The sequence below is a fragment of the Triplophysa dalaica genome, chromosome 12 (genome assembly GCF_015846415.1).
Source record: "Triplophysa dalaica isolate WHDGS20190420 chromosome 12, ASM1584641v1, whole genome shotgun sequence".
NCBI classification, from domain to species: Eukaryota; Metazoa; Chordata; class Actinopteri; order Cypriniformes; family Nemacheilidae; genus Triplophysa; species Triplophysa dalaica.
In genome coordinates this window covers 8,587,532-8,613,679 of record NC_079553.1, presented here as the reverse complement: position 1 = coordinate 8,613,679, position 26,148 = coordinate 8,587,532, and the positions used below count along the sequence as shown (strand labels likewise).

Genomic DNA, 26,148 nt, shown 5'->3' with positions numbered 1-26,148 from the left:
TTTGCTTTCCTTCATTCTTCAACATGTATTTTGTGTTCAACAGAACAAAGACAAATTGAAACAAATCTTTTTCCTTAATAATTATTATAAAACACACTCTTTTTGAAGTATGTTTTTTACAAATGTGATTTTCATCCAATACATTGTTTTTGTTAGGGGTCCATCTAATCTCTGACATACTGTCTCTTGTGTACTTTTCCACACATGGATTACTGGCAGAAATGCACTGCTACATGGTGAACATCAGTCAAGAAAGAAAACACTTTGCAGTTATCATGTTTTATGTAGTTATATATATTGTCATGTAATATATTTTAGAAGTGTATGACATTGATATGTTGTTCTCAAAGGAGTGAAAAGTCATATTTTGCTTAAACCAAGAAAGAAAACATTAGTCTTACTCCAAACATGTGCATTAAATAACAACCTATTTTTATAACAGAAGAAGTATTAGAAATATTAAACATCTTAAAAATGTTCAATTGCAGTTTGCAATAGTTGCAAGGACCATTAAAGCAAGTAATAATTATACTAATGTTCAAACTATCAAATCTGATAAGGTCATGAATGAAGAAGGGGGGAAAAGAAGACTCAGACATAGTTTTGTAGTATTAAATGTACTAGATGTTTTATTGGAGTTGACCTCTTTCAGACACACTGTTCTGACCGACGTATTTTATTTCTGTGTCTCAACATCCACAAATCAGTCAGATGAACAGTCAATGAGTGACTGCAACAGCGTACCATCCCTCACGCATTCAGAACACAAGACCTGATACTGTCAAACCCATTGCATCTTCATATAAACCAGCTGTGGAACCCTCACACACCAGGCTCAATTGGTTAGTCAACAAAACCTTGAGACTTAGATGATGAATCTTTTGATTTTGATATGAGAGATATCAGTTTGAAATCTGTACCTGTGCCAGATATGTGAAAATGTGACCAAACCAAGGAAACAAAACCTAATGCGTTTAGTTTTGTGATGGCAGTAGATTTTGTTACAGAGACGCCGTTCAACATCATGATGGTTTTCTGTGCAACACTTAATATGAAACTGACCTGCTTCCATTCATGCGAGCACATACAATGAGAATCATTTTATGCTGTTCTGAGTGTTTTTGTTTTCCATTATACGTCTTTATTTGTTTAATTCAGAGGTGGTAACGTTTACATTTTTTCCTAAAACACACAGAATTTGAGAGTGTAATTGAAATATTTTGGGATTATTGTAACAAGCACACCAACAATGACAGACAGAATTAATGACGACGAGAGATCAAGAGAAAGAAGGAAATGACGTGACTGTGAGAAACAGAATCAAACTGCTCCCATCAAACTTTAATGGGAAATAAAAAATGTATTCGACTATTCAAAGCCACTGAGCCGTCCCATTATGTTCTTTACTGAAAAAAGAACATAATATGACCTTGCATGCAAAATTCTTAACAAAAATGTAATGTAACTTTAAAAAAGTAAAACGGAGAATCTACCGGTGTGTGCATTGGGATCCAACAACAGCTTTGTGTGATCTGTCTATCCGTGTGTGACTGCAGGACAGATGGTGTAGAGGAGGATGTGAAGGGACTGGTGGAGGGACGGCCATTTTAATAGGCGAGCGTACATACTTTCTTTTTTGGGTCAAAAGCTCCTTTCGAATCTACATAATGATTATGCAGCTGCCAATTTTAGATATATAGAATACTTTATGTACACAGCCGTGTGAAAATACATGCAAAGAGTATTATAGGCAATGGGGGGATGATGTGGACAGTCGAGAATCTGGAAGGTGCTTTATGGTTTCTTCTTTGGGGTAGACGTGCTATTTGTTGTGTCTCTTTGATGGGGGGAATGGTTGTGCGCCTTGGTCAAGAGAGAAGTTGAGAAGTAGAACAAAATGGAAGATGAAGGAATGTGAGTTGAGAATATAATTTGTTGATCAATAGTATGTTTCCCTCTCCACCCATCCTGCAAGAAAAAGAGAGTTTTGGTTATTGAGGAAAGCTCATGGTGATGGATCATTTTAGGTTTTACACAACCAAGAACATCTTCCTGTAGAAGCTCATTGACCAGTCAATGTAACCAATTACTGTGCTATGTTGTCATAGTACTGAAGTTGTACTTATGAATATAACTACGCACATACAGTAACTGACAAATATTACCATACTAAATGTATGTTAATATATCGCGGCTGTCCTTCTAAAGCCTCTTATGTCTAATTTGGCTGTTTTTATAAAAAATTAATGATTACAAACTTTTTAATACTTTTTAATTGCAAAACCCAGAGACAAACATGAAACGTGAGTAATAATAATGATTAATAATCCCAAAATATGGAGTTAGGAGGTTTTGGAAGGACGCTGACAATATAATGTATCTTGCATGTTTTTGGGAACAGAGAGGAGAAACGCACCTCCTGGGTTTCGGCGTAACAGCAGCTTTCGAACCTCATCGTACACAAAGATTAAGAAGCTGTATGGAAATGCACAGAACCACCAGCTTGGCCTGAAGAAATAAACAGATCAATAAAATTATTTCACAAAATGGTTAATATGTACACCCTATTGGGCAAAACAAGTGTAAGTGGTTTGCAGTGATCATAAACTGTATCATATGAGTATTAGATAATACTATGTCTGTCGCTGGAAAATAAAAAACTGAGTTATCTGTTTTTGCAAATGAACTCTTCAATTATTTACTGGAATTAAATAGAAATTAAAACTATAACTGAAATACAAAAAACGTACAGAACATCCAAGTAAATAATGAAATTACAGAGGCACTAGAAAATGCAAAAAAAACTTGAAATTTACATGAAAGCTAAAATATAAAAATAAATGCTATTACAACATATTGATAAAGCAAACAAACAAATAAAGACCCTTGCATTTGATATATCTTTATACATTTATTCATATGAACAGAATGTGTGGTAAACTCACTTAAGTGGGTACATTCGAAGGGCCACGTCCATGCCTGGGCAATATGAGAGGAATGCAGCAAGAGCTGTTTCTTCAAACAGCCCAAATATTAAGATCTTATTCCTGCGGAGGACACACAATTTCATGAAAAATGCCTCTAGCTTTAACGTTGTCACATGTCCAAACACATACAAGAACACACACAAGTTTGGTGAACTCACTTCATGCCCTGCTGGAACACTGAGTTGCGTCTGGTCTTGCAGATGATGACATCAGCCCATTGTACAACCACAATACTGACAAAGAACGCTGTGTGACATGTGAACTCAACAATCTTCCTCTGCTCGTATGTCTGTGGGGCACGGACACGCAAACACGTTTACAACATGCTTCTCACAACAGATGGAATGTTTTTTATAGAGATCTACCACTTCTGAACATCTAGACACGCATGCACAGCACACAAGCATGAGTGGACCTGGTACCCACCCACTGCTGTCCATAACTGTCCTCCAGGTCATTATTGGAGCGGTCATCCCAGTTAAGTCTGATGCCCACAAGTAGAGAGGGCAGGAAGCCGTTCTCGGCCAGAATCACAAAGTAGGCAAAGAAACCACCCAGAGCCTGGATCATACCTAGACACAAACACACACATAAGTTTTTCCACAGTAACACAACTAAGCTGTTTCATAAACAAAGTTTATAATTCTCCAGATTTTCAACTAACCAATCTGTCCGTAAGCGATGCTTATAAGACGCTCGTTCACAAGTTTGTCTCTCAGAGGGTTCCTTGGCTGCCTTTTCATGATGTCACTCTCAGCAGCCTCGTAGGCCAGGGAGATGGCGGGGACCTGCAGAGGTAGAGACAAAAAGATTGTACAAATGTCTGTGTTTCTAGGTGAGTTTGTACGGAGCTTGATGTAAGCAAGAGTGTGTTTATTTCATATTATCTTGAGTGTTTGTATGTAAAAAGTGCATCGCTGAGTATGTATTCCGTGGTTCTAGCTGCTATATATCACCATGTCAGTGCCCAGGTCGATACAAAGGATGGTGATGGTGCCCAGGGGCAGAGGGATATTGACTATGATGAAAAACAGGAAGGGGGTGATCTCAGGGATGTTGCTGGTCAAGGTGTAGGCAATGGACTTCTTCAGATTGTCAAAGATCAGTCGACCTGCAAGAAGACAAATGTATTTACATTTCCTGTAAGGCAGGGCTCTATAATTCTGCTCCCGGTGAGCTACCGTCCTGAAGATTACATCTCCAACCCTATTCAAGCTTAAACATAGGAGTTCCGTTCCATTTGACCGTAAGTGGACTGCGAAGTGGACTTCACAGGGTGTTCTGCCATTTTAAATGAGATTCCAATCCAAAGGAAGCGAACATGTTTAGTTTGAAGGTCTAGGGAATATGGGAACATCGATACATCAATTCGCCTTAAGTGGAAAGGGAAAAATCCCCCAACTGCCATTGTGCTGCGTCACGAGTCAGAAAACAACGCACAAGTTTAGGTTTGCCTTTTTTACATTGTGAAATATTGTTGAATTATTGTTAATTATATTAAATACTGTGGTTTGCTTCACGTAAATATGTTATTTTAATTTGTGTAGCATTGTTATAGGCTACACACTCGAGATGATGAATGTTTTTATATTTATATTTTAGTGTGCAACTAAAACATAGTTTTTATATGCGTGTAAGGATTCATCCATTCTGCTTTAGTTAACCAAATTAAAATGTATTTTTATATATCATAACAGTAGAGTTTCAAATAATCAAAGCTGCATGAGTCAAATAATAAGAATAAACTAAAATTTAGATTAAATTAATTAGACACATAGACGTTTTATGTTTATGTATATTTCTTTTAAATGTTAAAGTAAAGTTACAATCTTTATTTACATTGTAATCTTTTCTTTTCTTTGATGACGTTGCAGGGCATTCAAATTAAGCAGGTTTTTTGTCAGCGAAGTCCACTTATCAAATGGAACGCAGCTAGGTTCTGTCCTCCTCTGAGGTCTTACCCTCTTCCACTCCGGTGACAATGGAGGCAAAGTTATCGTCCAGCAGAATCATGTCAGCAGCCTGTTTGGATACATCAGAGCCAGAGATGCCCATGGCAACACCGATATCAGCCTTCTTCAGGGCGGGAGAGTCATTGACACCGTCACCTGTTACAGCCACGATTGCCCCCTGAAAGACAACAAAACACAGAGAAAGGAGAAGACATAAGAAACATAGGTTTACGATGATATAAATATAAAGCATCTTGACTCTTAATATGCCGGGGTGGGTGTACCTGTCGCTGGCAGCCCTCGACAATGATGAGTTTCTGTTGTGGCGAGGTCCTAGCAAACACAATCTCTGTGTGGTTTCTCAGAACGTCATCTATCTGCTCCTGAGAATAGTCCTTAAGATCTGTGCCGTGAATCACACATGCTTTGGCATCCCTACAACATACAAAAAATGAACAATACAATCTGATTTAATCCAATAAACAAATATGCTGAGTGTTTAAAAGCATTTAAAACAAAGACATATTATGTCTTGAAATATTTAATCATGCTACACAGATCCTTGTCCAGGCTCTTGTCCTGGCCAGACTGGACTACTGCAATGCACTACTGGGAGGACTTCCAGCTTGCACAACCAAACCTCTACAGATGATCCAGAATGCTGCGGCAAGAGTTATCTTTAATGAACCAAAGAGAGCACACGTCACTCCTCTACTCATTAAGCTACATTGGCTTCCCGTAGTCGCTCGCATCAAATTCAAGACTCTGCTCCTGGCCTACAAGACCACTACTGGTTCGGCACCACCTTATCTTAAATCGCTAATGCAGACATATGTACCCACCAGATCCCTACGCTCTGCAAACGAACGACGTCTTGTGGTGCCATCCCATAAAGGTAAAAAATCTCTCTCGCGCACCTTCTCCGGATCTGTTCCACCTATGTGGAATGATCTGCCCGCTGCTACAAGATCTGCAGATTCTGTAGCCATCTTTAAGAAACGCCTGAAAACACATCTCTTCCGCCAACATCTGACTGATCTGTTCTGACTCTTTTCTTCTCCACTCTTTTCTTCTCTACTCTTTTTCTTCTCTACTCAACTAAAAAAAAAAAAAAAAAAAAAAAAAAAAAAAAATGTATGAATGAGTGAATGGTTACGTATACTGTGTTAGGCTATATGAGACTAGTCTTCATTTTAATTGCACTTATGCTTTTGTTGTACTTATGCTGTCCTAATTGCTTCCATTACCTACCCCACTTGTAAGTCGCTTTGGATAAAAGCGTCTGCTAAATGACTAAATGTAAATGTAAATGTAAATCAGCTAATCAAATTCTTCTATTACATTTCAAATTATAATAATGTTCTGTACACATATGTACAGCCATTTTAAGTGCATGGGGTCATTAAAGCAATTGGAAGACATACTGTAACAACTCTTTAATTGATGTGTTATGTTGATATGTGCTTTGTAATGAAAACATGAAAATATGTGACCTTGGCTTGGACCACACAAAACCTGTATTCTGTACTATGGGAATATTTGTGGCAAAATCTAACAAAACATTGTATGGGTCAAAATTCTCGATTTTAAGTAAAGATCATGTTCCATTAAGATATTTTGTAAATTTCCTACCGTAATCTATAAAAAAGAACATGTGAGTGGATGCAGCGTAATCCCTGTTAGGGTTTTATGTGTTTTTGACATGTCTTTTATTTTGAAGTTGTTTTTGTAGTTCTGTTCCTTGGTCATTGTAGTCTCTTGTGTTTCCCTGACCTGATTTTTCACAGCTGGTCCTTGTTTGTATAAGTGGCCCTCATGTTACCATGTCCTTTGTCTAGCATGGATCTTTTAAACTTGCCTTCAGTGGACTGTCATAACAGACAGCTAGACCTAAACATGAACCCAGCTGTTAGTTTGTTAGGGTTTATTTAAGAAGATTGATGCATAGATGATTATGTGTCAGACTTTTGTGGACTCTGTCACCAAGTGGATTTTAATGACGTGGTGCTAAAGGACATTTTTCATGTAGGTTTCAATGAGCCCATTGGTTCATATTTACTAAGGACTTTTATCTTGTTGCTCCTCCTCCACGTTGGCGAGTTGGATAAGACTGCCCCTAAACATTTTTGGGGAGGGGGCAGTTGGCCTCAGGCTCCATTGGCCAAAGAGGCAGACCCAGCACGGCAGCTTGCATGCTCAACATTCAAGATGGCCGCCAGTCCACAGCCTGCTCGCGAGATGGCCGCCAGTCCAGAGCCTGCTCACGAGATGGCCGCCTGTCCGGAGCCTGCTCGCGAGATGGCCGCCACACTGGTTTTTCGAAGTCAGGTGGTCATGGAGGCATCTGTTCCTGAAGTCAGCACTGTCTGTTGTGGCTGCAGCTTTGGTGTGTCCGGGGTGTGCACTGCTCTTCCGTTTAGTGTGTTTTGGTCATGTCTTTTATTTTGAATTTGTTTTTGTAGTTCTGTTTCTTGGTCTCTTGTGTTTCCCTGCCCTGATTGTTCAAAGGTGTTCCTTGTTTGTAATTAATCTTGTTTGTATAAGAAGCTCTCATGTAACCATTGCGCTTTGTCTAGCTTTGTTGTTGTTCATGTAACCGCTGTTGGAAAGCTTATGTTTTGTTCAGTTCATGTTTTTTTTATGGCCTGTGCTACAAAACTTTAAACATCTTTAACAACAGTGCTATGAGCAAAAAAGTTAACATACAGCGTGTCTTTTGGAATAACCCACTCAAGTTCATGTCTCTATATAAAGCTTAGAATTTCAGCTTTCAGGTTCATCTACTCTCCACAACGTTATTATGGCAGTAAGCCCATAGAGAGCTTTAAAATGAACCTGTTTCTTCTTAGCAAAGGCCTGTTACAGCGTCTACGATAACTTAAAAGGTTCTCAATATTTAGATTTTTCCTAACAATCCATACACATGATGTATAAATCTCAATTTCGAAAAATTTACTCATAAGACTGGTTTGTTGTCCAGGGTCACATATTAGAAAAAAGCCATTTATAGTTGAATTTCATGTCAAATGCATATCTGTTTGCATTTTATTTGGCTCTTCAATGTGTTTCAGTGTCAGTCCGGCCGGTGGTTTTACCTGGGATTGACCTGACTGACGGGGATGTTGAGACGGGCGGCGATGTCCTCCACAGTCTCGTTACCCTCCGAGATGATGCCCACACCCTTTGCGATGGCCTTAGCAGTAATTGGGTGATCTCCTGTCACCATGATGACCTTGATTCCAGCAGACCGGCACTTTCCCACAGCGTCGGGCACGGCCGCACGGGGCGGGTCAATCAATGACATCAGCCCCACGAAACACAAGTTGTCTGTCTGGAAGTTCACATCTTCTGTGTCAAAGGCAAAGCCTTTTGGGAACTGATCCTCGGGCATTAAGAAATGACAGAACCCTGTGGAAAGGAGACAAGTTCATGCTACTGCAACCATGCATACTCATTTGATTTATTTGTACAATACATTATATGATATATAATACTCACCCAATACTCGCTCTCCGAGTCCTCCAAGCTCCAGGTATGCATTCTGAAAAGCCTCCTTCAACTCCTCATCCATGGGCTGCTCTTTACCCTGTAGCATGATGGTAGAACAGCAATCGAGGATGCGCTCTGGCGCCCCCTTCATCACCAGCAGGTAACGGTTATCATTGGGGTCCTCTGTCTCATGGATGGAGAGCTGGGATAAAAAGAGGGATAAGATAAAGGCGATCCTTCCTGTATGCAGACTACCAGCCCAGCCCATGGCTTGAAAAGGCTCGAAGCTAACAGTTAACTGCTAGTTGCATTTTTCAATTCTAGCAGTTGATGACATACCTGGTATTTGTTGGTGGAGTTGAATGGAATTTCAGCGACTTTCTTGTTCTTCTCTCTCATCGCCTTGACAGAGCCACAGGACAGTTCGATACACTTGAGCAGGGCAGATTCGGATGCATCACCCGCCACGTCCTTCTTCAGGATAGGCAGAGCTTCCTGTCCTCCTTTAAACACTGCTCGGTTACAGAGCGCCGCCACACGGGCCAGAGACACCCATGTCACAGAGCTCTTATCAAATGATGCACCTAAAGAGCAAGACCAAATAACACATTGTAAAAAAACTGTGTGTCAAATTGCAAGAGTAGACCTCCAAAGCATTGCAGAAGGAAAAAATAGCAAACCGGATTGATCTTCAGTGGTGTCGGCTTCGTGGATCTGGTTGTCGAACCACATGTGTGCCACAGTCATTCGATTCTGGGTTAGAGTTCCAGTCTTGTCAGAGCAGATAGTTGAGGTGGAACCTAGAGTCTCCACAGCTTCCAGATTCTTTACCAGACAGTTCTTCTTAGCCATACGCTTGGCTGTCAGAGTGAGACACACCTGAGACACAGACCAACAAGGAAATATTAAATGGAATGAAAAAAATCCAAAATTTGCTAAATGATGATATGGTAGCACTGTTAATTCTTGAATTAGATTTAGATGTTTAAATAAATATATTATAATATATGAGGCTCACGGTGACAGTTGCCAGCAGACCCTCGGGCACATTAGCGACGATGATTCCAATGAGGAAAATGACGGCCTCCAGCCAGGAGTATCCAAGGATGACGGACAGAATGAAGAAACTGATTCCCAGGAACACGGCCACACCTGTGATGATGTGAATAAAGTGCTCGATCTCCTTGGCGATGGGGGTTTTCCCCGACTCGAGTCCTGAGGTGAGTGTGGCGATGCGCCCCATCACGGTCCGATCGCCAGTGCAGACCACAATGCCACGAGCGGTACCTGACAGACACACAGAAATGCTCAGGACCAATGTTGAGGAGGATACTGAAAATGGCTCAAAGTAGCTAAAGCTGTAATCTGTAACTTTTAGTTTAAAATAAATGAAAATCAATATAGATCAAGTAAAACAATTGTCTTTAAAACTGTTTCCTATCTCACCCTAATTCACAATAGTAAGCTTATAAAAATGATTAAAGTTTACCCGAATAATTTTTTTTTGAAAATATTAGTTGAACCCACATGAATAACCGTGTAAATTGCAGTTTTATGTTTTAAATAGAGATGGCGATAGAGAGACAAAGGCTTTTCAAGCGACCTTTTAAAAAAGTAGTTAATGTGTCTAACCAAAAATTGCTTAATATGTTGAAACAAAAATGTGTTGTCTGGCAGAAGATTTTCAATAAATATTTATTAGGATTATTTAATTCTAAATTTGATTATACTACATCTAAATCCCACACCTTCCACACAATTAGTTGAGAAGAAAGCGATGTTGCGAGTTTCCAAAGGGTTGTCATGGGTACAGTCAGGTGATCTGGTCTGGGGTTCTGATTCGCCAGTGAGGGAGGAGTTATCCACCTGTGTATGAGAACCACAAATATGCATGACTAATGGGTACCACCATAAAAAGTGTCAACTAGGTAGTGAAAACTCATCATTATGAACAGTTGAGGTACCTTGCAGCCATGAGCCGAGATGATTCTGAGATCAGCTGGGATTCGGTCCCCACCTTTGACTTCCACCAGATCACCCGCTACAACCTCTTCAGCATTGATCTGCGTCTTCTCTCCTTCACGGATCACTAATGCTTGCTGTTGACAGAAATAATTTTATATCCGCTCACATGCCTTTATACATGTTTTCATTTGAATGGAGAGATTTGGTACCTGAGGCACCATGTTCTTAAAGGACTCCATGATCTTGGAGCTTTTTGCCTCTTGGAAGTAGGAAAAGCAGCCGGTGATGATGACCACAGCAGACAGCACGATACCCAGATACAACTGAGGAGAGACCGAAAAGACATATAACTCCAGTATCATTTGATTCCTAACAAATCTGAAAAAGTATATAGTAAATGTGTGTGTACGTGAGTGGCGTGTGTGTGTGTTTTTAGATTACATATGTGTGTAAGGAGGATTGGGGTGAGAGGAAGACTTCACAAATTTGTTCACATTAGTGGAGCCAAAGTCTCCCCAAAGAAAATGGCTTAAACTGTGCTAAATAATATGTTAACAAAATCTGTGCATATATGTTTCTGTACGGGTTAAATACTGGAGATAAAGAATTGAAAAAAATGGGAATAGAAAAGTTCTCACATTATCTCCAGCTGGCTCGTCCTCAGTAGCGGCCTGAATGGCATATGCCAGAAAGCAGAGAATGGCTCCGATCCACAGCAAGACGGAGAAACCACCGAAGAGTTGACGACAGAATTTAACCCACTCGGGTGTTGTGGGAGGTGGAGTGAGAGCATTTGGCCCATCTCTAGCCAAAAAGTCTCTGGCCTTTGCACTGGTCAGACCCTTTTTGCAGGGAGAGAGAGAGAAAGACTCCTAAATTATCTGAATAAAAATAGCCCTACAAAATATGTTTAATGTAACCCACACAAAAAGTCTGTTTATCAGTGAAGACTGCCCCCTAGTGTTCATTAAGAAGTAGTGCAGTTCAACAACTGCAACTCAACATGAAATAATAAATACCTGAACAATGTCTGTCTGAAACTTCCGGCATACTTCCTCAATTGACATCTTGTGTTCTGTCTGAAAATTAGTTAAAATAGCCACATTTATGAATAAATACTAATAAAACATGACAGTAAACACAACTCTGTCAATGAGAGTCTTACCAGAGGAACTTCTTTCTTCAATTCATCAAGATCCTTTGCTCCCTTCTTCTTCTTGGGAGAAGCTTTATCATCTTTATCCTGTGTGGTGGCCACACGGTAGCTATCTGACCGTCCATACTATAACATAACGGACAGAGAAAAGAGTCAGTTCCGTTCTGTCAGCTGTGGACTTCACACTGAATTCATAGATAATTTAATATTAGTGGTCTGGTGGATTTATAATATTGGAAGGTGACTGAACACAGCAATCTTTCTCTTGGTCACCTTAAAAAGGTTATATATTGAGCCAAAATCACAGAGCATGACAAAGAAAAGGCATCACTTTCATCAAAGACAGCACTAGTTAGGCTGAATATGAGTCTGTTTTAGATCACAGTGACATGAAAGGTCTGAGACATGTATTGAAAATCTTTTCAACACAAACACAGTTTAGAGGATCCATAAGAGCGTTAATCTGATGTTTTATACTTTGTTCTTTAGCTGAATGAAGACAGAGTTACAGAGGTGGAAGAGTTGCAATATTCTACAACAGTATTTGATTTATAAGAAACTCTCAGAGATATATCCTGAGAGAAATGTATTTAGAGGTGGAGACGAAGAATAAATATTTAAATTGAATTGATATGAAAGTAATGCTATATTTTACCTCATGGCTACACTAAATTGATTTTATCACGTTTTTATTACATTTCCTAGTCTTTAAAAGGAGGTTCATCATCACTTAACCAGTGAGAAGATGAAAAGGTTTAGGTTACCATGCACTTCATTATTTTTTATGGTAAAAATTAAATAAATGAGCTTAGAATACAATTGTGCAAATTGTTGTATTAAACTCGTGGTAGTTAAATGTCATGGACAGAGTTTGAGCTTTCAACTTTCAATGTAGTATCATTATTCGTTCCCTTGGTAAATCTTTTGTTCTTATTGACTGGATGTGTGGACGACTGCAGAGCCGCATTAATACTGCAGAACCAAGATGGCTCCCCTGAGACTCCGTGGCACTGTTTTATTGGAGCAGTCTGCATTAAAGCAGGAAACTGAGTATCATCCGACCACATCGACTGATCAATACTGAGCTTCCAGGAGAGCCAACATGGCCCCCTTCAGGGAGTACAGAACTATATTTGTAGCACTGCCAATACATAAAGTATATCCCTTCCAGGAAATTACTAAGGTAAGACCCTGGCTCTCCCCTTAACCCACTCTCTTTGTTTCCATTGACATTGATAAGTATACGGTGAACAGGATAGCAGGCAGCAGAAAAATAGATTCAATAAACACTACAACACCAATAACTCTTGACTCTGTTCACTTAAGAGATGACAAGATTTTCATTAAAAGGACAGTTCACTCCAAAATAAAATTCTGTTACCATTTACTCACCCTTGAGTTGTCTCAAATCTGAATACATTTATTTGTTATCCTCTGATGAACACAGAGAAAGATATTTGGAAGAATGCTTCTAACCAAACAGTTCTGGGACATCATTGACAACCACAGTAGGAAAAATGACAACAATATTTTTTATTTTGTGTTCAACTAGGTTAGTCGATGGGGTCTAAGAACTGTTTGGTTACAAACATTCTTCCAAATATCTTTCTCTGTGTTCATCAAAACAAAGACATTTATACAGATTTGTAACTTGAGGGTGATTAAGACAGCAAAAAGAAGTTTTGCTTTTTGGGTTCCTGTAAAGCCCCACTGCAATGCCGTGGAACGCGTAGCATTATTTGATGTGTTGACGTTATTTTTAACTAAAAAATGCATAGAATGACATATCGAGTGACACCGCCCCTGTTTAAAACCACCAATCGCGTTTTATTTATGGCACACAGTCAGCCTGGTAAAGCTGGATTTAACAGTGTGATAGACACAGTGGTGCAAAAGTCTATTAATAGGAAGATCAGTGATACCAGTGATGTGTCATTTGAAGCGTGCTATTTACGCTGGTGAGTGACACTGGTGTTTCTCTTCTCCTTTACTCATGAAGGCTGTGATGTCGGATCTCATCCATAGAGCCTCGACATTCAACGTACATCTCACAAAGTGATATTTGCCTGTGGGTTTTATTTGCATTGTTATGGTCAACCGACACGCCTGACTAGACCGGCATCCACGTAGACGCTCACACACATGGCACCTATTAAAAAGGAATGAGAATTTGAGAGAGGAAGATGGATGGATAAAGAAGTGTAACAGTACATGGGGCAGATGGAAAAAGAGAAGGCGTGGGGGAGGGTACAATTGACAGATTGAGAGAGATATCCAAAGAGATGGAGATTGCGAGAGTGAGAGAGAAGGAGAGGAATATTTATCACTTGCTGTGTGGTAATTAGATATTGCCCTGCTGCTCTCTTGGTGCGTGTACTTGTTATCTCAGTGACATCATTTAAAGCGACACGTTTTAGTTTTTGACATTAGATAATGTCTCTAAAAGGATTTCAGTGATAGAACAGCTCTTAACTGGACAAATTCTACTCCCGCTGCTACCTGAGCAGTCTCAGATCGGCTGAAACCACACTTTGTGAGTTCTGTGTCTGGGTCGGTACACACAGCCCCGCCCATCCCCTGCCTGCGGAAGAGTCTCCTCTATTCCTTTTGCAAATATTCCAAAAGGTTGTTTTAATGCATGGTAACTCTCGGCTGCACACTATGCCTGCCCAAACATGGAAGTGCATTAAAGTTCACCCCGAACCCTTTTAAATGTTCGGTGGAATGTGAAGAACTAATATCCTAAGGCTCGATATTATTATGTGTCGAAAAGCAGAATTAACCTTTCACAAACTGTTCAAACAAATGTTTTAGTAATGCTTTTATAAACGAACAAAGCTTTAAACAGGTCATGCAAGCACACATAATGACCTTCACAACAGCCCACACAAGACACGCACCAACAGGTCCGGTAACAAAAGCACGAGTGTGCGTGCGGCAGATGACACTCCTCAATAATTAAGTGAATAGAACGTGAGGATCACCCCTATCAGGTCTCACTGATCTCACAGCCATAACGCCTCAGAAACACACATACCCAGTCTATTTCAATCTGGCAGTAAGTTAAAAAGCTCATGATAAAACTGATATCATACACCTGGAGACACTACAAACACGCAACCCTCTTTCATCTCTAAGATATTACAGCACCAGCTTAATACACACAGAAACAGGAGATGATGAGAGAAACATGTTTATAACATGTAGTAATGTTTGCTGTTATACTTAATCTTTATGTTTTAATTGCAGGTGTTATTAACTTTGTATGCTAAGGTGAGTGTGTGAATGTGTGTGTGTGTGTGTGTGTGCGTGTGTGTGTGTGTGTGTGAGCACCTGCCTCAGATACATCTGCAATGATACCTGCACTGCGGCGTAAGCAGGAGAAGAGCTCTCTCTTGCTCTCTCAGACAGGCCCGGTGCAAATTTGGAGTGCAATCAGATGAATATTAACCTTGAGTAAAGCTTACATTGAGAGATCCACTGTCAGAAATTCATTTGGTTAAGCTAATGTTGCTGGTCAAACAAAACAGAGCGATGTTTGAATACATGTTTAATCTAGATATGCATCGATGTATCAGCCAGTAATCGGTATCGACCGATAGCTTAAAAACAGGGATGATATATCCCGTCAATCAAAGAGGACATTCATTATTTGTTCATATTAATAAATATTAATTAAAAAAAATATTAAATTATCATTTCATTAAATAGAAACCTATTAAAGATGTGATATCAGTTTCTGACGTGATTGTGCTCTTTTTGGTAACAAAACGGATGTGTTTCTCATGAAGAACAGCTCTGATATGCTCTGTTAGACAACCAGATACAACAGGCTGGAATTACACGCTGCACACTGACATTTCTACTGACTGACTCAGAACACACACATCCCACAGAGGTCTGTCCCCTGAACTCTTATCACCAATTATTCATGCTCATGTAACTGAAGGACTGCGGAAGTGTGCATGATGGCTGTCAGTTGCAGGTGACACTAACTTTAAAAACTGTGTAGTGTAGAGTCATGAATATTTTGGTTCATGTTGTCACGATACCAAACTTCGGTACCAGTTGGTATTAAATGTGACGATACTTGCATTTCCCGCTTTTTGAGCGCTGTTGAGCAGATTATGAAAGACCTCTGATTGGCCATTGTGTTTCCAAGATCAACGGATATGTCTTTGAATGGCTCCTTAACGAGCGCTTGCGCAACCAAACCCGGAAGCGAGTGAAATGATCATTGCATCACAGTCTCTACCGAGCGCTTACACAGATACACGCGGAAGCGTTTGAAAGATTATCAAAGTCAAAATCCATGTGTTCATCTGTGTAGGCGCTCGGTAGAGAGTGTGATGCAATGATCATTTCACTCGCTTCCGGGTTTGGTTGCGCAAGCAATCCGATGAGCTTGGAAACACAATGGCCAATCAGAGGTCTTTCATAATCTGCTCAACAGCGCTCAAAATGAAATCGGGAAATGCAAGTATCCTCACATTTAGTACCGACTGGTACGTAGTTTGGTATCGTGACATCACTCCTTACAGCTTGAATAAGATCATATAGCAGCCTGTCTGCCAGTAGCAAGATCATAATGTTTCTTTCTCCTGTACTCATCTCTCTTTCCTCTAGCATTGAAATCCCCTGAACTCTGAACAGGGGACTGCAATCACAGCTTCTTTCAGTCTGCTACGTAAAACAATCTTCAGCAATTTCAGTATTTTAGAAGAAACACCTTAGGTCTAGTTTGTTTTGCTGTTAGGTATTGCTGGGATTTATATCTTGAACGGAAGATTCTGGAACGGAGGGAATCCCTGGCAGATCTTGTCTTCTCAGTCAAGTCTCTTCAGCAATTAGTCCTGATGAATATCTCCCGGCAGCTGTATATACAGCAGTTTACTTTTTTTTTGCAGCAGACACATCCATTCTACCCTCAGAGGGCTGTTCGGTGTGTTTGTGTGTGATGAAGTACTAGTGTGACGGTGTAAATTATTTTTTTAAAGGCATGTCGAAACGGTCCTGTAAAGGCCACTATGATGTGGGATCGTATGTGATGAGGATGTGTTTGTACATGTGACTCTTCACAGTGTGACTCATGAGGACTGTGCTGTTGTTCAATAGCAGACAAAACTTCATCCAGTATGTGAGTAAGTGTGTGTGTGTTATTTTTATATCCCGGTGGGGACGTAAACCTGACTGCACATCAACTCATGGAGACTCACTCGTGTCACCGTGGGGAGCAATAATGAGGTTGAAATGGGCAAAAAAGCTTATAAATCGTACAGAATTATATTTTCATAAATCTAAAAATGCAAAATGTTTTCTATGATCTTTAGGTTTAGGGGGTAAAATATAAAGTTTGTACAGTATAAAATCCGTATGCCTATGGACTATCCCCATGGAGATAATAAACCATACATGTGTGTGTGTAAGTGACCTTGGGGCCTTGGTGTACCATCTGTTATGCCGCGAGATGTAGACCAGGCAAGTACAGATTAAATAATCTGATTACGGCAGACAGGGATTAGCTCCAACTGCATCATCTCAGTCTCAAAAGAGGCATATTCATTTTCAGTTTTTAAAAGTGCGCCAGACCCACTAGACACACATTAATATTTTAAAACAGTCACACCTGACAATAAAAAAATACTTAGAACATTCAAAATAAATGAGCTATTTTACATAATGTTATAATGATAATGCACTTACTGTGTGTGCACATAAATTGATGCCCAAACAGTTTAGTATAGACGTACTGTTTACTTTAAATAGAAAGCTTAAATATAAATCAGGTTTAATGAGATTATTTAATCCACTTCTGTACCAAAGAATCCTTAAATAACCCAGGGCACAGCATGACACACATAACATACACTTGAAGGGAAGCTGAGAAAAGTGAAGGAAGAAGAGAAGAAACATTAACTCAGTTGAAAAAATGCTGTAGAAGTATTGTTCATTACCAGCTCATGTTAGCTAATGCATTTACTAATTGTTAACAAATAGAACCTTACTGTAAATGTTACAGTAAGAAATAAATAATATAATTTGATATGGTCTGTGTTTTTTAAAATAAGAGGAATTCACTATCTGTAATCTGTTTTAATGTTACCTCTCTATACCCCTCGTGTTTTTCTACATTCATCATTCTATCCTGCCATCTGTTCAAACTTGATCCACTGAGCCCAGCAGGTTTATAAGGGTGTAGTAGGGCATCTGTATGCATGTCTGTGCTTGTGATTAGAACAATAAATCACTGTCCTATGCTACAGTCACGGCAGGAAACAGAGATAGGCTACTTGACATTTCAAGAGAGTTGTCTGTGGATTCTTCTTTATTCGTTGAACTGTTATCTAACATCCAATAATCATGTAAAATGTTGTGCGTTTAATTAGTTTTTCTGCTTCAAGATTACATTGGGAAAAGTCTATGATGTCCTAAATCATAGTGGTTGGAATCCCTTGGTTCTTCATGATTCGAATCAGAATCGATTCTGAGGGTCAAGACTTGATTTTTGAATTGATTCTCGACGTACTTATTTTCATATGTGTGACGTAATTACGTTGCATTTGTGCTCAGAGCTGGACTGGTGTTGGCCCTCTTGCATCTAGTCTCTGAACTGTCACATTCTGTAAATGTAAAATGCAAAACTGCCCAGTGAGGCCGTTCTCATTTACATATTTTCTGTTTCTCTTGTCTGACGTTAAAATAAGTATAATACAGTAATTAACATGACTAATTCCTTCTACATGTTAACCGGTGTCAGAATTTTACATGACACCGGCAGTCAATTCAGGAATTGCCTGATCGTCTTACAAAATCATCATACACCTATGGAGAAGTGGATTGATCTAATGCAGCGCATTACTGCAGCATCGGTTAAAGCCAAGCTGGTCTGGACAGGTTCACAGAATTCCTTGTGGGCTGTTCTTGCTCCGCTTCACCTTCCAACAAAGGATTACATTAATAAATGATTGGTGCGGTGTGGACGTGGAACATGAACCAGGCCCTCCGCCCATCTCCCCACCAATGGATCGACAGAGCTGAGGGGGCAGTTACACTATATCACAGGAGAGGGTAATCTGACCTTGTCCACTTCACGCAAAGATATCTCTGGGACAGAATGTGACAATGAAACAGAACAAGATCCAATCAAACCCACTTTACCCCCAACAACAGAGACTGTATAAAAGGTTTATGGTAAAGGGGAGTTCAGATGAAAAACTGACAGCCAATAAGATAAAAGTCATATCAGTATGTTGCTTGATGCTTTGAAAACAAGTTCACCGAACTTCAATCTCACCATAATACAATTCACTACTACTTTACACTGTGTAAAATCTTTGCTAATAAGCAAACAGGCACAATAATTTAAAAGGAATCTAAATTCCCCATTCTCTGATAAAATCACACACAATTTCAAGCATTAACAATCATTCGTTCCACATTACGGACACCCCTGTGTCCTTTTCTTTAGTCACTGTGTGCCCATACCATCTGTACTCAGGTAACCCAGCCCATTCACACTATGGAAACACAAGCTCAGTCAGGCTAATTATACGTAACAGGATCTGTGTCTCTTCCTTCCAACCCCACCCGACTACACAGTCCTGCTGCGGCACACCCCACCCTTTTCCCTGCTCTCCTCCCACATTCAATCACCTGCATATTCAAACACAGGCTACGCACCCTGTCCCAAGTACTGCTGCATCCTCACGTGTCTAAAGATCCAGCGGTACATACAGTAATTTCATCACCAGATGTTTTGTATCAGTAATGTATATTGGCATGATATAAAGGTATGCATTGTGAGTTCATTAACATTACACACAATATAAATTATCATACGCCAAGACTGTAACAATATTATTTCATTGGTTTCTTTCTCTTCTTTTAAACCGATCAATTACACAGTAAGGCTACATTACTATTACGTTATTTACATTCTAATTTGGTATATAAGAGTGCTTTGATGATGCTACGGATGTGGTTACACGTTCTGCTGGTGATAAGAATTTAAGATACATTTATACACGACCCCAATGAACTTTAGTCAATATCTATTGCTTTCGGCATCAGTATTTGCCTATCACAGACAGGTACAGGGAATTTCCACTCGCGTGACTCCGCCTCTTGTCTGACGCAGAAGCGGCCTATGGGGAATGAAACAGCTGTGATGAGGATGGTGGTGGTGCATCACTGCGACAGCTATCGGCACATACCGCTGCAGTTAGGTCAAACTAACCCAAGCATCAAAACGAAGTAGAAAATAACACAACCAGTGTTGTTTCTCCTAACCAGTTTAACGGGTACGCAATATGAATCCCTGACAAAACTGTTTGCGTAATCATTTCTTGCACTTTTGGTACACCAGCCAAATCATCCGTTTTGGAGCTTGAGCTGCTGTCATTGAGCTCTGCAACATTGAGTGTTTCTAATTGACTTTTTTTCGTTAATATCTAAACTGCCGGTTCATCAGTGGTTACGACGTAGCCTACAGCAGCTGTGAACCGGCTTTCCTATTGCGCACCGCTATGCGCAACGACACGTCGCTATTCACAGCTCCTTACAGTTGTTGGACATGTCGATTAAAATCTAATTGAAATTATAAATCTAAATTGGGAAATTTTGGCTGACCGGGGAAATTGCGCATGTTTGACATTCATTTCACCCTCGACGCGGTCACACGATGTACTTGTATGAATCCGTATTGCTCTCAATCCAAATTCGACCTTTCGGGTCATCATTCAGAAACGAATCCATGATATCTGCCATGCTCCAGTGACTGCCGGCGCAGATTTGTCCCAGATGTTGGAAATAAGCCCGTTTGAGCACAGATTCCCAGTAACCGCATTATGACGCATGGATTTCAGCGAAGGATCGAGATCAAGTGTGTGGCCATAACTCGACACCAGACAATTCTACAAACACAGTAATGCCGCAAACATGCATTGAATTCAGATTCTTGTAAATACATTCCTTCAGCGGACTGACTGTACAGAACAGGGGATGCGCGTTGCGGTCGGTGACGAGAAGAGGAAGGATGCGTGAGAGAGGGGAGGATGTGGGTTTAGGAAGGAGGGTAACGATACCCACATTGCCTGCCATGAAAAGGAAAAACGAATAAAACACATCCAAATAACTTTAATTTTTGTATAAAGTCGGATAAACAAGACGTGTGAATAAATAAGTAGAGTAAAATGAGTAATTATACAAAAGAATGCGCACGCGCATGACGCAAAGGCAGTATGACGCAGTGATGCCCTTTAGAAAGTCTCTGACTAGCATAACCCGATTAGACTGGAACGAGATACAATCATTCACACTGCACCAATATACGCTTTCATTGAATATAACAGGGTTATATGCGTTTTGATAAGCACATCGACTAGACCACAGCAAAAGTTTCAAAACGTCGTCCAATTCACTCAAATAACGCATTTTAATGATTAGGTAGTGGGCAACGTTTCTCTAGTGTCATAATGTGTTTGTCGCAGTCTCTGATGATGTCAATATCGCATACGCTGTATAAGTCAATGTCATTCTGTCACTTTATGTCTGATAATGCAGGACATGACTCATTCATAGGGATTCATAGGGATATGGGTTTTTATATAAAAAATATTCTCTCTTTTTTTTAGTAAATAAGGAGATAAAAAGAGTGAGATATGCCGGTCTTACCCCCATGGTTGCGCAGTCAGTCCGTTCTCCTCAGGTACAGTGATGGAGAGACAGCCTTTCACGAAGATAGGATGCCAGTAATCAAAAAAGGTCTTAATAAAGCCTAACACTTACAAACTGAGATAAAAAACGTGTTTTTTCCAGTGATTTACTCGGCCGACAAGCTGAGAAACCTAATGCGCGTTTACTTTCACCACTTTCACAATTATTCGTCGCAACATTTAGTTAACGTATCTGACAGCGTTCAAAAGAATGCGGATAAATTAACTGACCAAATGAAATGTGACAAAAACGGTAGTGCATTTCGCAGAGATGCCGGTCTCATGCACTGCTCTTGGTAGTTGCGACAAAGCCGGCGAAACTAAGAAGCCGCACCGCCCCCTTTTTGTGTTCTGGTCTACCTCCGCGGCTCTGCCAGCTGCCGCACCACTCCGCCTAGAAAGAAGCGCCGGTGGATGTAAGGGATGAGCTTCTCCAACTTACCGACCTCATAAACGAGTGTCTCGTTGGAAACGCCCATATTTTCGGTCTGAGCAAATAAACACACGCACGCCTTATTATCGACGTATCATTTGTCCAATCAACGTGAACGCACTAGGTAAAAGAGACCAATAAGATGCGCGGATGGCCCCTCCTGCGGTACTGCAGAATTCCAAAGGTGACAGCGGTACAGCATCATCGTGTGCTCTGAGAAAATGTCTTTATGATAAAATGGACTAAAAATATGTTAAATCTCGATCGGTGAGGTTGCATGATTAGCGTATTGTAAACGTGTTTGGTTTATCGGTTGTTTGAATGCTTTCTTACGTTAAATTAAATGTTATCCAGAATGAGAACATGCTGGAAAATGTAGGACTAGCCATCACTGCGGCAGGCCTAAAGCACACTAAGTAATCAGATGGATTTACAATATTAAAATGTTAATCTTTGTGTGTGTTCTGCACGTCTTTATTATATTTTATTGTGTTTATTTCAACAAGCAATTATTGTAATTATTTCAATAAGAATGCTGCAATCTTTGGCAAATATCTCTTGCTCTCCTTCATGTTCAGTGTATATCTTGCTCTCTTTCTTTATCTACTTCTCTCTTTCCTTATCGTGGTGATTCTGATCACCTTCATTATTGAGTACAGATCAAAAAATGGAACTGCTACAGCTCAGTAGACGGCTGCATATTGTGCCGCTAAAAGAATCAAAGTGTGACCTTAAACTCGGTGACCCTGGAAAAATTACGAAAGGTAAAGCTTAGGATGCCAAGCGCATACGCTTTGACCTTCAAGTACTATAGACACATTTTATGTATTTATATCCTCTTTTACAAATAACAGTCTCATGTTACAGAGAACTGCATATATCAGGGAAAATAAATCATACTGATGGTTTCTTTAATAGCTAAGCGGCGTATCACAGAGACAGAAAACTCCTCTTACTGCAGACATCCGAACAGTGTAAACAGCATCTTTACCAAAGTCAAACTAACCATTTTCAGACCCCTCACCAATGGAAAGTAGTGGTACTGTATTGCAGAGGGGACAGACATTGTGCCGCCCTCAATTGTTGTCAGTCTTTCAAACTTTGCTCCAACCCCCAATGCACTTGCGTTAAATGAAAACCTGCATGTCATTGTCATCATAGTGCTTATAGGTTAATACATTTTGTACCAAATAAATTCCCCAACAGCAAAACCATGCTGCGTAGTCTTTGGCCTACAGAGTATAACAAATAAAGTTTTTTCAAAAAATTTGAAAAACCAAAATGGCTAGCACCATGCTCTATCCTTCTTTAACCTTTTCAAGTATCCCCTACCCCCCTTGCTGCAGAGAGAGGAAAAAATCTCCGTCTCCACAGCAACAGCGGTCAGGTGATCATCTCTTAGTCATTTTGCTGACTCAGAACAGGGGGAAATGAGGAAGAGATGGAGGCAAGAGTCAAAGAAACCCTCATTTCAATCTCTGACAATTGCATTATGTTTTAGGGTAGCATGATCTGAACCTACTTCTTCAGAAACAGCCTTAAAATCTAAATTACATATTCTGTGAAATGATCAGTGTTGTAGGGAAAGAGAAAAGGAATCAATTTGGATTAGAGTAAGCACACATAGAGAGGCAATAGGCTACAGGATATGGATGTTGAAGATGCAGAAACATGTGGAGGACCTGAGATGAGAATAAAACAAATGAATGTGGATTTGTGCTACTTAACCTGGAGACAGAACATTCTCTCTCAAAAGGGATGTATTTTTTTAATAGAATGCGTCTCAGATTTTGTGACACTGTGACTGCTGACTCTGCAGTTTGCTGTGATGGCTGCGTGAGCGTGAGGTTACGCCTCTCGATTCAGAACGACATGTGCTAACTGGGCACTTCCTCTTTAAGAGGTGGGTAGCCAATCAGGAGGCCAAACAGTAAGAGCACGGTGTCCTTGGAAACGACCTTGCGAGGTTGAGAGTCTTAAAGGGGATGAGGAGGGGGAAACAACCTCAGTAAAGGTCACAGCTTCATACATCAGAATTCCAAGTGAAATAATGCACAAACAGAAGAATGTGAAATACAGAGATAAATGAAGTAGACAGGGGGTATTGGAGTATTAAGAGAACAGCGGTCTCTGCAACACATGCAGACATCACCCCCCTCCAGATTAATGTGACTGCATGCCATGAGTCCTCGTTGCGTAATGACTTCTGTGAAAGGAACAGAGGACAAGATAGGAATAGACCGGGATTAAGGAGAGATGAAAGAGCGGGAATAAAGAAGAGGTTGGAGGGATGAGAGAGGTTTTAAAACAAGCAATCAAGTTGAGATTAAGTGTAGCTCACCGTCAGTGTTAAATGTATGACTCCTAATCCACAAGGCCTTTTTGTGTTAAAAATACCTTTTTCTCTTAACCTACGTATATAATGACCTTCGTTAAGAATAAAACTTGCAGGGAATAGCCTAAACATAGTGTATATAAAACATTTTGTGACAACTAGCCAAGGGGAAATTATATTATGTCACAAAATTTACTCAGTTGTCTAAATAGTTTTCTTAATTTACTGTATATGGCCGTCTGGAATTAACCGTATATATGTGCAGTGCTTGTTTTGTGTCGTAGTCTGCATGGAAACAGATATTTCATGCCTCTTCTGCAGCTGTCGGTCCTCAGAGTCTATTAGCACTAGGCTAGCATTTAGCACTGACTGAAATGTATGTGGGCACAATCAGGGCTTAAATAAAAAACCAAATACCTTACTTTTAAGTGTATCAAAATAAACTACAGCGGCCAAACCATATATTCAATTTTTTTTTTAAATACTACAAGATACTTTTACAAGAGAGCACAAAATTTCTTCAAAATCCCTGCATGAATTGGCCTATTTGATCTATCCCTTCAACATAACACTGTTATGTGGATTAAGTAAGCAATGTTTGATAGTAACAGCTTTTCTCTGCCCAAGTCATGCAATAAATCTGACATATGTCAGGGTTTGGGTGAGGTGCAAGGATAGAGGACCCAAATGCAGACAGCGGGTAAGGGGTTAATAAGACATTTAATGATCAAATAAAACAAAGACAAAACCCAACAGGGAGTAAAACAAGAACTAGGGTGCAACAGGACATGAGAACAGGAACAAGGACTAACTACACCTAACAAGACTGAAAATAACATATGACATAACTACAAAAGACTATACTACACTTACAAGACAAGAAACTCAACACAAGCAACAAGTGACAATGAACCAGCTCAGGACAGAAAACACAAGGGCATGATAAAGGTAACTAAATCAGGAGGGGAACGGTGTGGGGCATGAAATCATAACGAGTACTAACAAGGGGGCAGGAACAATGTCAAGACTGGAGAGAGACTATGGCAACCCATAAGTGGCAAAATTGTCTCTCTCCACATAAAACATGGTGTTCTGTCATGATTCCGCCACTAGGCCAAGAGAAACATGACATGATTCGGCAGAATCATGACAACATAGGCCTTTCCAATCAGTTAACAGATCAAATATTCACATATGCCTGGCTGTGGTCTCCCAGATAAAGGTTGGTTATAAAATTATCAACAGTTAAATGTTTTACAGTTTGTAAATGACTTGTAATTGTATCCTAATTTAGTTACTTGGTGGTTGGTAACAATGGACCTACACTGACTCAATGATAATAATATTAAACATATTAACATATTATGTATTGATTGGGAGCTGAAAACAAACATTGTAGCAAAAATGATATTTAAAATGTTTAAATGTAGCCAGAAATATAATCAAGAAGTATCAACAGAACTTCTCAAGGAGTATTAATCCAATTCCAACCACACAAGAGAGCAGGTATTCCAAAACACTTAACAAAGGTCCAACAGAAAGAGTTAAACTTATGTGTGAATGTGGGTGAGAGAGTAAGTTTGTGATTGTGTGTGTGTAGCCTGTGGACTACATCACAGAGTCTCTTTTGCTACCTAGTTGATGCATTACCGTATAGGCCAACTAGTATTTAGCCTAGGCTACTAACACAAAGAACAAAACTTAACATTAACTCTTTTGAAGCAAGTTGTGCAATAGACAGATGGAAATCTTGCTGCCTGCACATTTCTTACCGTGACTACCTTATTCCAATCTTCTGTTCCGCTCTCAACAACAAGTCCGGGCAAACTACCGAGTAGGCACCATTCAGAGGCTGCATTTTTATGATGTCAGCACGTAGATACAAGTATTTTGCAGTATTTGAAAACTACAAAAATACGAACACTGAAGTATTTTGATAGAAAATATGAAGCCATTTTCATCAACCCAATCAAATACAAATTGCAAAATACATTGTAAAATACGTATTTTAAATACATGTATCATAAATACTGCTCAGTCCTGGGCACAATGAATCATGTAGGGGTGTATGCATTGCAAACACACACATGAACAAACAGTAGATAGCACAAACACCTG

General features: G+C 39.8%; 1 protein-coding gene across 1 annotated transcript; it reads right to left on the bottom strand.

Moving 5' to 3' along the window:
- Positions 1–1,116: 1,116 nt before the first annotated feature.
- Positions 1,117–21,687, bottom strand: atp1a3b (ATPase Na+/K+ transporting subunit alpha 3b). Its single transcript, XM_056763454.1, has 21 exons — positions 21,222–21,687; positions 11,559–11,675; positions 11,413–11,472; positions 11,032–11,235; positions 10,603–10,716; positions 10,393–10,527; positions 10,177–10,294; positions 9,447–9,715; positions 9,109–9,307; positions 8,768–9,012; positions 8,438–8,630; positions 8,035–8,347; positions 5,224–5,374; positions 4,949–5,117; positions 3,944–4,098; positions 3,652–3,775; positions 3,414–3,559; positions 3,146–3,276; positions 2,946–3,047; positions 2,417–2,508; positions 1,117–1,968 (listed from the first exon to the last, which is right to left on the bottom strand). Exons 1-21 carry the CDS (start codon positions 21,225–21,227, stop codon positions 1,940–1,942), a joined length of 3,072 nt encoding a protein of 1,023 aa, XP_056619432.1. The 5' UTR covers positions 21,228–21,687; the 3' UTR covers positions 1,117–1,939.
- Between the last annotated feature and the right edge of the window lie 4,461 nt (positions 21,688–26,148).